The sequence below is a fragment of the Neoarius graeffei genome, chromosome 15, assembly GCF_027579695.1.
Source record: "Neoarius graeffei isolate fNeoGra1 chromosome 15, fNeoGra1.pri, whole genome shotgun sequence".
NCBI classification, from domain to species: Eukaryota; Metazoa; Chordata; class Actinopteri; order Siluriformes; family Ariidae; genus Neoarius; species Neoarius graeffei.
In genome coordinates, this window is record NC_083583.1 from 25,546,211 (window position 1) to 25,560,018 (window position 13,808).

Here is a 13,808-nt window from a genome sequence, read left to right on the forward strand (position 1 = left end):
CGTCAGCACGGAACACTTCCAGATCTCTCCATTCTACAGTGCAGTGGAATGATCCGTTTCTATAGAAACAGGTGACCCAAACATAACACACGAAAATGGACAAGTTTAAACCCTAATATTGGCCGTTCCATGTTTTCACAGCAAAACAAGAACACTGGTGAACAAGGCGCACATTCATATGAAAGCAACAAACTAGTGACATCGCTATAGTCACCGTTAACTGGTTTACGTCTCATCGTTCCGACTGGCGATGTAAATGCGTGCGCACCAAAAAAAAACCCTTGAAGGTATGTAGTTCTTGGGGAAGCTCCTCAGGGGATAGCTCCTCTCAGTAGAGACCCAAGAACTGTTCAGTCTAAGAGGCTGTCCACACGGCAACGGATTCAGGTGAATCTGATAAAATTGTTTATCGTTTCGGCCTGGCGTCCACACGGCACCGGCGTTTTGGGTGCCCCACAACGATATTTTTTGAGAACGGGTTCCAGAGTGGAAAAATCTGGCAATGGCGCCGTTGCGAAGTTGTCTGGATGAGTAGAACAGATTTGTTTATGATGACGTCACAACCACATGACTAGAACAAGCAGCACTCTCGCTGTTTTGTATGAACCACTGCATTGCATTCACTTTTGTATACAGCTTTTCTTTTAAATTAACATGTAACTGAACCATTTCTTGAATTTCTTTTTTTTATTGGATAAGACTGTTTTTCAAAATGTTCACACACAATATAAAACGTTATATAAATTATATAAAAATGCTTTTCAAAATGTTCACACACAATAAGAAAATTAAGTTAGATAAAACTATGCACACTAATAAAACTAATTTGTACACACAGAAGGCACGATTTCCTCGCGTAGTCGCAGCCATCTTCTTCTTCTTGTTGTGTGTTTGTTCCTGAGAGTGCTTCACACCGGGTAGAAGGGGTTTATGCACATGCGTCCTACTTCTTCTATTGTTCTGGTGTCTCCGATGGGACCGTCTTACAGCGCACGTAGAGGTGTGGCATGTGTATTGCATCGTTTTCAGCAAGCGTTGCGTTGCCATATGTACCTGATATTTTACTGATCCGTTGCCCATGTGGACGCGATTTTTTTTATAAAATCTCGTTGCCGTTGTCGTGTGGATGTAGCCTAAAAGTGCCTATGAAGCCACTTCAAGTGCAACCATCATGGTGCTGTTGAATAGACTTGAAGGAGAGCACCAACTGCCCTATTCCGTTTATGCGACTGGCTCGTGTCACGCTAATCAACACAAAGATGGAAACAAGGCCATCATTTCCACCCAGAAAGCAGGACCAATTATACTCTCAAGGACATCCAGCCACGGATGGTTATGCAATTGTCAAGAGTCAAGATTGCAATCTGCCCAACAACAAGGCGAAAGCTGAGACATCTGCACCACTCAGGAGTTCCCTAGGTTTGTTATGAACTCATTTTATGTTAAACTGAAACCTTACCATACTATATGTGAGGAGTATGTGTTTTAAAAGGACGACATCACAATCAAGTTGACTGAAACAGTACCCCACTGTTTATAACGTGTGTCAGCTTGTATATGCTAATAATATAGATTTACACATAGCTACCAATACAGAGTGTGACATAGTGGTGGGCGATGTGACAAATTTTAAGGGATGTACAACCCCGATTCCAAAAAAGTTGGGACAAAGTACAAATTGTAAATAAAAATGGAATGCAATGATGTGGAAGTTTCAAAATTCCATATAATTTTATTCAGAATAGAACATAGATAACATATCAAATGTTTAAACTGAGAAAATGTATCATTTAAAGAGAAAAATTAGGTGATTTTAAATTTCATGACAACACATCTCAATAAAGTTGGGACAAGGCCATGTTTACCACTGTGAGACATCCCCTTTTCTCTTTACAACAGTCTGTAAACGTCTGGGGACTGAGGAGACAAGTTGCTCAAGTTTAGGGATAGGAATGTTAACCCATTCTTGTCTAATGTAGGATTCTAGTTGCTCAACTGTCTTAGGTCTTTTTTTGTTGTATCTTCCGTTTTACGAGGCGCCAAATGTTTTCTATGGGTGAAAGATCTGGACTGCAGGCTGGCCAGTTCAGTACCCGGACCCTTCTTCTACGCAGCCATGAAGCTGTAATTGATGCAGTATGTGGTTTGGCATTGTCATGTTGGAAAATGCAAGATCTTCCCTGAAAGAGACGTCGTCTGGATGGGAGCATATGTTGCTCTAGAACCTGGATATACCTTTCAGCATTGATGGTGTCTTTCCAGATGTGTAAGCTGCCCATGCCACACGCACTAATGCAACCCCATACCATCAGAGAAGCAGGCTTCTGAACTGAGCGCTGATAACAACTCGGGTCGTCCTTCTCCTCTTTAGTCCGAATGACACGGCGTCCCTGATTTCCATAAAGAACTTCAAATTTTGATTCGTCTGACCACAGAACAGTTTTCCACTTTGCCGCAGTCCATTTTAAATGAGCCTTGGCCCAGAGAAGACGTCTGCGCTTCTGGATCATGTTTAGATACGGCTTCTTCTTTGAACTATAGAGTTTTAGCTGGCAACGGCGGATGGCACAGTGAATTGTGTTCACAGATAATGTTCTCTGGAAATATTCCTGAGCCCATTTTGTGATTTCCAATACAGAAGCATGCCTGTATGTGATGCAGTGCCGTCTAAGGGCCCGAAGATCACGGGCACCCAGTATGGTTTTCTGGCCTTGACCCTTACGCACAGAGATTCTTCCAGATTCTCTGAATCTTTTGATGATATTATGCACTGTAGATGATATGTTTAAACTCTTCGCAATTTTACACTGTCGAACTCCTTTCTGATATTGCTCCACTATTTGTCGGTGCAGAATTAGGGGGATTGGTGATCCTCTTCCCATCTTTACTTCTGAGAGCCGCTGCCACTCCAAGATGCTCTTTTTATACCCAGTCATGTTAATGACCTATTGCCAATTGACCTAATGAGTTGCAATTTGGTCCTCCAGCTGTTCCTTTTTTGTACCTTTAACTTTTCCAGCCTCTTATTGCCCCTGTCCCAACTTTGAGATGTGTTGCTGTCATGAAATTTCAAATGAGCCAATATTTGGCATGAAATTTCAAAATGTCTCACTTTCGACATTTGATATGTTGTCTATGTTCTATTGTGAATACAATATCAGTTTTTGAGATTTGTAAATTATTGCATTCCGTTTTTATTTACAATTTGTACTTTGTCCCAACTTTTTTGGAATCAGGGTTGTAGCAATTCACAAAATTTGTCTTCGATATGATCCAGTGGTGTTGTGACATGATACATTTTCAAAAGAGCAAAAATAAGCATTGTCTGAAGATGTGCTTTAGGTTTCAGTCATCGATTCATTCAAACATTCAACACTATAAAAGTGCCAGAACTAAAACATAATATTCACACAGTTTGTGTGATCCGTTCACTTCTCCGCAGCTATGTATTAGAACAAAACATGATTTCCACTGGTGTGACTCAGAGGTGTGTGCTTGAAGCACAGGGCTTGTTCCACTGTTAGCTAGTTATGCTCAGTCACAGCTCTCTGTAGCCCTAAATGCATGTTTGTATCATCACTGAAATCTGAACTTCCTAATCAGTGTTGCGATTTCTATAGCCTAGAGACAACCAGTGAGAAAAGACCATCTGAATGCAGTTTGCCATGCATGCATGTGTGCACACACATCTACCCCTGTACCAATGTGCGTTTTAGAGGGATAATATCAGACATGTTTGTCAACATTAGTACCGACATCTTGTGCTCATTTTTGGCAAACCTGGCACACAGGAACGCTTTAGTCCATCTCTCACTGGCAGTCAACGTCAACTTACTGGGAAGCCAAAGTACTCCCATACACCAGAGATTAAAGATTTTGGCAAATCTTATAGTTCCTGCTTGTTACTAACCATAGACCAAGTATCCGGAGATACTGGATTGCAGAATTAATAAATCAAGACTCTTGCACTGAGCGATATGATATGCCACATTATACCCCTAGCAAATCTGTATCTACAGCATACTGTAACAGGAACATGTACCGTATTTTCTGGACTATAGAGCGCACCTGTATATAAGCCGCATCCGCTCTATGTTTAAAAAAATAAATAAAGATATACAAGCCGCACCGGGCTATAAGCCGCAGATATCTATGTTGAAAAATTAGATATTTACTGCATGTACAGAACGATTTTGTACTGTAAATGTACATGTATGTACCTGAACAGATTCTTTCCGAACAGTGCCTTTTAACACGGCAGCAACTTTGCTGATTAAAACGGAACAGAACCAAGAGAAAATAACCGGTATTTATTTACCTTCATTTCTCCTGTGTTTGAAACCACAAGTCACTTTAATCATCTTCGCTGGATTTGAAAATAATTACCAGTTATTAATTTGTCGTGCGTGTTCTATCTGCTAAAGATCTGCTAATTCTTCTTTGCATTGATTTTTCGTCTATCTTATTTTTGATTCTACTTCCGGTTAGAGCGCCCCTAGCGGTGGAAGAAAAATCCACAGAATAGCCGCACCTTTGTATAAGCCGCATGGTTCAAAACCTAGGAAAAAAGTAGCGGCTTATAGTCCAGAAAATATGGTACTTTTCTCTTAGAGAAAGCGAGAGATCAGAGTAACTCATTTTTCACCACAGCAATAACTGAATTTAAAACAAGCACCAAAAGGGCTTAACATTTTGCCAAGCCATTTTCTGCAACAAGTTACACGGAGTTATCATGGCGCAAATACCCAGATCAGCAATTGTGTGTCCACAAACTGACGCACACACTAGTACAGGCTCTCTGTTTAACTCCATCACTAACAAAAGAATACCAAAGCCAGTTGTAAAGTGGATGAAGGCTTCATCCAATAGAAAAGACTGACCTATTACAGCCTTTGTGCTTTGCTTAACAAGAGAAAAATCTGTCATCTGAACCCAGAAACATCTGCTCCTTAATAGTGCACTTTATAAGAGAACAAATATTGGGCTTTTTGGTTTAATCGTAATAGAATGGAAACCAGCGAGGTTCAGCCAAAGCCCTGTGTTGCTTGTTTGTACGCCTGAAAATTCAGACCAAGAAAACATGACCAATTTTACTAGTTATGCAACAACTGGTCTGCCATTTTAAAAACACATACACAACACAATAAATCCCCAAATCAACGCTGCACACTCGGCAAAGCAGAAAGCTATATTCTAATAAGCCCCACCAATATGCATGGAAACAACCAGAACAGCAGCACATTAGCAACAAAGCCCTATCTGGAGTAGTAATCATAGGACAAGGCCAATGTTGTGTGTGTAAAATTCATGAAAGGGCAGCATAAATGATTCATATAACGCACCGCAATGCTTTTTCATTACCAGACTTGGAGTCGATGTAAAACTTGTTTTCTCGTTTTACTGAATGACACAGAACAGGTTCGGTCATATCACTTTGTGCAAACAAATGGATCCGATATGGACTTCAACATTAATAGCTCTTCATTTAATAAAACGAACAAATACAGAAAACCTCACTGGGTTGAAAGCCATCTACTAGTGCCAACTACGGTAGGTCCATCTGCATTTTTTACTCTCAAAAATTGCAATCAGAGCACAGAGGTGCACACAACCCACAGCCTGAAAAATGACCGCATGCTGGCATTAGAGAAGCAGAGAGAGCCCACAAGTGACCCAGCGTTCTTCGTCACGGGCCACTTGGTTGAATTACCAAAGACGACCATAAGAGGTCTTTGGTAATTTCAAAAAGAGTCAGCAATCGTGATGGTGTTGAACGTTATGCTGAGTGTATATTTGATGAGGAAATTGCATTTGTTAAAAACGGGTCACATTTAATCCTATTCAGAATGAGTTAAGTGGCATTCGGTTTAAACAGGTATTTAGACTCCTTTCTTCAGAATGGCTGGATTCATGGCCATTTTAAATTCAATTAGTCCCCCTCACCTGGCTTATCTGAGCCATGGAGGCAACAAATACAAAGCCATTTTAAGCAATAATGGCAGAATTAACAAATATAGTATAAACATGGACTTATTTCCAGTGGCAGTAACCTTCCCTATAGCAGATATCCAAATCATTAGAGAATAGCTCCTAAAATTGGGGCTTGACAATTTTATAATATATTATTCCAATTTTTTTTTTTTTTTTGGGGGGGGGGGGGGGGGGGGGGGGGAGTGTTTGCTGCTACCACCACCACAATGGAGTTTTTACTTTTATAACATTAATATGGTAAACAGGGTACAAGGACAAAACCGCTCTATTTTTCTCTGGTCTTGATTATTCCTGAGGCCTCAAGCTAGAGGTCTGCGCGGGACAGAATTTTCAGTCATGCTCCCGCATTGTGCAGTCCCGCTCCCGCAAAGAATTATGATTTTCAGTCCCGCTCCCGCCCGTGCCTGCCATATTTTGTCCCGCTCTCGCCCGCAAATCCTGCATGACGCAGACGTTCGCGTTATTTCTCACGAAAGTTCTTGTCATTGGCTTGGGGAATTAAACATGCTGAGCTTAGCTGAGCTCTCCACTGACCGATCCTTCACCTAGCGCACGTAGCGAGGGTGCGCGCTGCCAGGCGGCATGCGCAGCTGAGGCTTTACAGAGATGCCCAACACACCTACCAAAATCTACAGTGGATATTAAGAATATTGTACACTACACATAGCTTGTGTGTCACTCCTCACATTTACATTCTAGGAAATACAAGTAGGCCTATAAGAAATTAATATAATTTAAAAACACAGCGTGATGGTGCCACTTTTTAAAATGTACCTCTTTTTAAAGCAGCACTTACTTCTGAAGCACTGTGAGCTTCACTAGAGGAGCTCTGCTCTTCTGCCATGATCGGAGATCTCAAACACGGAAGAGCGGAAAGGAATCGGAAACGTACGTGAGATTAGACCACATCTGCAAATTTAGGCATCTTAAAATGTTAATGCCAAATAAAATATCCAGCACAAATTATATATGATAGACAAATTAATAATTTATAAATTTTATTTTAAACACGTTTTTAGTTAGCGGGACTGCAGCTTATCACCTCTCCCACCCGCTCCCGCATTGTGCACTCCCCCTCCCGCCCGCAATGAGCTTTCAAAATTTGTCCCACGCCGCACTGCTTTGCGTCGGGTCCCGCGGGACTCCCGCGGGAGTGCAGGGCTCTACCTCAAGCTTCAAGTTCTTTAGCATCAACATCGCAGGACAAACTAGGGCTGAGATCCAGGTTAAAGTGCATATTCTGGACCAATTTCATTTTTTTTTTTATATGAAAGTATGTCCCTTTACACACTCATCCAGAAGAGTAATTTTAAACAAGGCCATCTGTCTACAGCAGAAAAAAATAAAATGCATCTGGAAAAACCCCAAGGGAGTCTGGAGCCAGATTCATGACGTTACCTGCGGAAGCGCCAGCAGGCTGCGCGAGCTTTGCACGGTTTCAGTGCACAGCCTGTGTAGACCAAGCGCTCCCATTTCTCTCTCATTGTCCAGTCTTTTGGGAAACGATGAGTACTAATCCCATCAAGATTGGTGTTGCTACACCCTCCTATCATGCATCTGTTAACCATTTTAATAGTTACGCGATAACGTTGAAGAAATTTGCAGAAAACCACCAGGTCGTTTTCTCAAACAAACCAGCGCTGACGTAGGATTCAGAGGGAGGCGTCCTGCAGATAACATCACGAAAATCCATGTTTGCTGGGAAATTCAAATGCCAAGTTTTTTCCAGAGGCAGACCAATTCGCCTCAAATGGCTCGATTTCAACTGAATTTTTCTGGTATTGCGCAAGGTGAAAAAATTGCAGAGAATGCTACAGATATTTGACCAAAGTTTAATATAAAATAGGAGAATTACATTGATCTTGCTCCTGAATTTACCCGTGATATGCACTTTAAAGACTACAATGACCCATTAAGTACCAGGCATATTAAAAAGACCTGATAGTCTACCCAAATACAGAGCCACTGAACATATGAAAGAACAAAATGAGATCCATAATTCATTGTGATATAGTGCTGTTTTATAAGATGACCCATAATTAACTTTTCAGTTACTTGATTTTACCAAAAACCGTGAGTTAAAATCTAAAATGACCTTTGCTTTTCAACTGAAAAAGCGTCATCAAATTCTGGCTTGTTTGGTAGCAGCAACAGCTAAAATGGAAGCTTGCTCTGACATTCATCAAGAAGGGGCTCTGGTGAGGTAAATAGATAGGCAAGTAAATGTTAGATGCTTGTGAACAGAAGCTTCTCGAATTTGCCCTTTCTACATTAAAATGGCAGTTACTCCATCAGAGTCACCAAGAAGGATTAACTAATAAGATTCATGATTTGTCCACCTCTGGCTTGTATCAACTCAATATGGGAATTTAAAATCTGACTTACTGCCATTCACAACATGTGCTGCCATCATGTGTGAGGATGGAATTATTTTCTGCTTATGCAAAGTCAGGTAAGCCTGTTCGGATCAATATCACCATCTTGAATGCATCATGAGCTGAAAGAGAAGGGCAAACATCCCTCCATCCCTCCCCTCCCTCTCTCCTTCAGAATTTGGGGGGGGAGAGAGGAAAAAAAAACCCGCACGACACTTCAAGCTCCAATATTCACACTGTACATAAAATTTAAAATTTATATGCAGCCCTGCTTTTCATTAATGATGCAATAATAATAGAATAGAATCATTTCACCCCAAATTCTTCTTTTACAAGGCAGAAACAAAGGTGAAAAACATCCATCAAAAGCCCATTTGGCAGCAGTAATCTCTACGACAGGCAGCAATACAAATTAATGCATAGGACCGACTCTGGCAGACTGCCTCCTGTACCGTGATCTAAAGCTGCCAAAAGCACAAGAAAACACATTTCATATTCACACTGTAACTCAGTGATGACTAAAACGGGCAATTCTTTTGATTGTGTGCTCTCATAACGTTGCCAAAGAAGAGATGCAGGCAAATTATTCAATCACAAACATTTAAATATATATATGGGAATGAATGACAGTGTTTTTATGGCATACAGAAAAGTGTTCCGACTCAGCATGTATTGGAGAAGGAAATTTCTTTCCCAAGGGGGGAGGGGGAGAGAGAGAGAGAGAGAGAGATGTTTGCACATTCATCACAAGTGGTTTTGTTTCAAAGTAGCATTCTCAAGATGATGGATATCGTGCTGTTACAGATGTACTTAAAGCCACTAACAGCTCAGATGATCCATTTCTTTAGAAGATCTATACTGACCATCTGCTCCACCTAAAAGGAGATTAAAATTCAAGAGTTGAATGTGTCAATTACTAATTTTGCAGGAGCCATGTAGTAAGCTTTGCAAAAAAATCCAGCGCTGAAAGCAGGAGGGGGAAAAAAAAAAAAAAAGCTTAAAAGTAAACAAGATATTAACTTAAGTAAACATGCGGGTTTGGCCAAACTCCTAGCCAAGGTGAATGGGGGCATCTGAAGGAACTGCACTTTTGCTACTGATTCAGGACCAGTCTTGTGGTTTCACATACAGTATTTAAAAGTTTAGGGTTTGCAAAGAGGAAAACGGTCCTGGATCAGGTCAAAATGCTAAAGTGTGTCTATGGATTGGATTATGATGGATGAAAGAGGGCTTTCTAAAACGTGAACAGAGATGGGCTTTATAAAAGAAACAAGCAGAGACTTAAAATCCCCAATGGGGAACTTCGCCACTAAGGCCAGAGGGAGCAAGGCAAGCTAGCCAACCACAGCTTCATGGACACGCAAGCTTTATTATTCAAAAGGTTCAAGGTTCTCAGCCGTGGTGTTGTGGAGTCTCCCGAGATGTCGATGTAGCTCTATGCACATAAACTGGTTTTACGTGATCAGAAAACAGTTAAATTATAAATAAACTTATTAGCCTTCATTTACAGCAGACTACAGCACAAAGTGGCCCCAGACACCGTCAGCTAGAAATGCAATATTCATGCTATATTTTGTAGTGTATTCTCATAATCTAAACAGCACACAATATTTCAGTGTGTAGCCTACTACATCAGCATGCGCTCAAGCATTGGGCAGGGATAATGCATGTTCAACATTTACAGATGATATTTGCATGTCAAATTTAATAACCCAGTGCACAGCACAGCACAGATTGTTCCATGCCACGATGCATTGCGACTCTCACACACCTTTGGTTAGGGGTGGGTGGGGTGGGGTGGGGTGCGCTTTACCCTCATGAAAATATTTGAATTGCAATATGTGAACCTGAATAAACCATCGAAACCACCCCTTTGCTAGCACTTAATTATGGGGTGCAGGGTTCACACAAGTGCCCTTGTGTGCATCCAACCATTATAACAATCTAGGCTGGATGCAACACCCAAGATGAGATGTGAACTTTAGACTACATCTCATTTGTGCAGCATACAGTAACATGGGATCACTAAACAAACAAAAAAAAAACCAAACAAACAAACCAGAGCACTCCTATTTTAAGGAAATTCAGGTCTTATGCAAGTGCTTATTACACTCTTCGGAAGCTGGATCTCGAGCACAAAAGTTAAAGTACACGCTATAGGAGAGATTTTTACTTGCCAGGCTAACCATGGCATGGCATGCCAAAGCCCTCGCATAGTGAGCACAAGCTCAGAGATCATTCCACTCCAAATTCAGTCTAGATCAACTTGCTTGCAGCGCTCAGCTTTTCAATCTGTCACCATTAATTCTAGTTCGCTAGTAGATAAAGTTCTAGGATCCCAAAGCGCAGAGTGTCTGAAGAAAACCTCTCCAAATTTTAACCAGTTTGTGTAATGAATTTGCCACCAGAAGTAATGCCCAACATAGTCCAAAAGGGGTTTGTTGTGCTGCTGTCCTTAGATTTAATTTAAATCACTTGGCTTTAAGTGGAGCAACAAGTGGGAACAAAAGCTTTTCTGATTTCTAGCTCTTAATGCAATCTGTGCCTGTCATTCAAGCTGCTCTCTTTCCAAATGTACTTCTTTCACTGTAGTTGATTTATCTGACTGAAGGCAAGCCATGAAATGCCTATGCATGTGGGATGACTGTTTTGGTTGAGAGGGTGGATTGTTTTTAGTATTGCTCCCCATCAACACCTAGCAAAATAAATCTCATCCACGAGAATGGAATAGAAAACAAGACAAGGAAGCAGGATGAAGCCACATTTCAGCACTTTCCTAATCCATAAAGGGTAAATCAAGTTGTATTTAAGATTCAAAACGGTTCCCAAAACCCATACACAAATTCACTGGGATGAAATAAGGTAAACGTAAAAAGCACTTTGGCTTGGAGCCCATAAAGAGTCAGCTCAATGCACGGTGCCCATTGTGGAGCTACAACTACATTTATGACGGCACACAATTCACTTAGAAAAAGCTTTTGTGTACATTACGGCTTGATAATGGTATAGCACACATGCTATGAAGAGGACTGCAAGCCTCCTCACATGCAAGCCTCCCTTGAGCCTTGTATTTAAGCGCCCATTTTTGTACTATTCAGCACTGATCGTGATTTACAATGCATCCTAGAAGCTTCTGGGGCTCACAAAAGCACACACTTCCTCAAACCCTTGCATCAAGAGCCAAGAGGTTATCTATAAATTTGAGCTACACAGAGCTGTTTATACATAGTGGATGATCTGATGCTGAAGCTTTTAGTTCAAGGATTGATGAATTAAAGGCCAACTTTGTTAGCATCAGCTGCAGACTTACCGGTTATCGTTGAGCTGGGTATATCGAGGCTGAGGGTCTGGATCGCCGTCATTCACGTCATAGCTGGCATCAGGATCCTAAAAATTAGGCATTTTTAATAAAAAGGAGGTTGCATCTCCAATAAATATTGTGCAAGGTGTGTGGCCTTTTTCCAGACTCACATAATTAAGCTCAAGGTCTGGATGGTTCTTCTCGATTCCGTCATCCAATATGGACACCACCACACCCAGTCCCGTAACACCCTGCTTCCATGCTTCCTTCACGTTGAGGTCACGGTGGTTGCTATTGTACTGAAGAAAAGATGAGAGAAACATATTACATGCTCAGGAAATAAAGGGAAGAGAACAATGCCACAGAATATATTTAGCCACTTAGGATAAGGGCACTTATTGCCCTTGCTATTGAGATCCAAATCTCCCCCTCAAGCACAATATGCTCTTACAGTGCTAATGATAATCCATGTGCTAAGATTCACCAAGTTCTTTTTGTTAACAAAAGCACTTCGAGCACACAAAGATTTCAATTTAAGATAAAGGCCTGAAATTGAGCCTGCCTTCATTCCACATTGACTTTCTAGGGTTCTGGCAGAAGAAAAAAAAAAAAAAAAAAAATCAGTCAAGATTTCATGCAGTTAGTGGTGATGCTATATCCCTCAGATCCTCAGTCACGGCTCATTGACCTTGACGTGACCTCTACTATAACACAAACCACCTTCAAATCCACCTCCACACTTGCCACAAGACTGTGGGGAATGGCATAATGACCTCTCTTTCCTCAGCCTCCAAACCAGATCCAAGGTTCACATAATGCAGCAGAAGAAAACAGATTTCACTACGCTGCCTAATAAACTGTCTTCTACATCCACCTCTACCAGTCAGTTCACCTTTCCTCCAAGGCCAAAAGAAAAGTAACGGGGGTGTAAAAAGAGATAATAGTCAGCAACTATGTGATGATCCATTGCCGAGCCACTGTGTAGTCATGGAGTCCAACTGAAAGTGAGACTTTAGTGAACTGAGAGGAATTACAGGAATCTCATCATCATAATGATTTCTGTGAGTTACTGGTGCTGCTGACCTTTAGTCAACTGCTGTCGAAATTGTGTGTCATCCGGTCATTTGGCACAAGAGCATAATAGCATTTTTAAACTGATGATAAAAAAAAAAAATCATGAGACAAAAAAAAATATATATATAGTCTTCTGACTCTGCACTGCAGCACAGAGTAGCAGAGTCTGAGTCCCAGGCTTCTGTTTACGATTCGATCTCAATTTACTAAATGAAACAAGCATCCATCATTTCACAGGTTCATTAGCTGGAAAGTCCCATTTCTGTAGATGCTCTTCCTCTGATTCCAGAATGACAATGTGGTTTCCTGATGGTTAATGATTCATATATTACACTATAGAAACGGAAATTGGAGGATAAACAACTTTGCATTTTTCACCATTAAAAATTCATATAATAAGAAAAATGCTACATGTGTGCTATTATTTTCATTCTTTTCACAAGGAGAAAAATGCTTCGAAATGGCCAAAATAAAAAAACGGCTGACTGTCAGGCTTGGGGGGGGGGGGGGGGGGGGGACCACCCGCAATGCTAACACCTTACAGAGCCTAATCTAGGAATTTGAAAATAGGGGACAGATCCCTCACTAGTTGTAGAAACGGGACAGAAAATATTAACATGGGTAAAAATATCCCTCATTTGTTCCAGTTAGTGGGGACAGAAAAATAAGTAATACATTGGTAGATATTTTCAAGAGTACATCTATAAACAGAACAGTTTTATTAATAAAACTAAATACATGTAACAAACATTCATATCAGATGTTAATCTATATAATATAATTATGGCACTATACATATCCTTTAATACAGTGATATGAAAAACATATCAGCAAACACTTATCCACAGTTTATAGTATTGCACAAACATTATGATCAGATCTGAACTTTAAAAATGTAAAGATTTTAGATCAAAAACTATATGAAGAATTATATACTGCAAAACCTTACAAATATGACTAGTTTTCTGTTATATGACTAGGTTACTCTTTTACTATACATCATGTGACTAGCCTATTTTTACCAATTTGACCACCAGTAGTATAATGTTACATTTCAAATATGACTA

General features: G+C 40.6%; 1 protein-coding gene across 3 annotated transcripts in view; it reads right to left on the minus strand.

Moving 5' to 3' along the window:
* Positions 1–13,808, minus strand: part of furina (furin (paired basic amino acid cleaving enzyme) a) — a 153,650-nt gene that overhangs the window by 34,349 nt on the left and 105,493 nt on the right. For all 3 annotated transcript variants that reach the window (XM_060941075.1, XM_060941076.1, XM_060941077.1), the window contains exons 5-6: positions 11,838–11,966; positions 11,677–11,753 (exon numbers count right to left, since the gene is read on the minus strand). In XM_060941075.1, the coding sequence (XP_060797058.1) occupies positions 11,677–11,753; positions 11,838–11,966 (206 nt within the window). The remainder of the gene's footprint in view (positions 1–11,676; positions 11,754–11,837; positions 11,967–13,808) is intronic.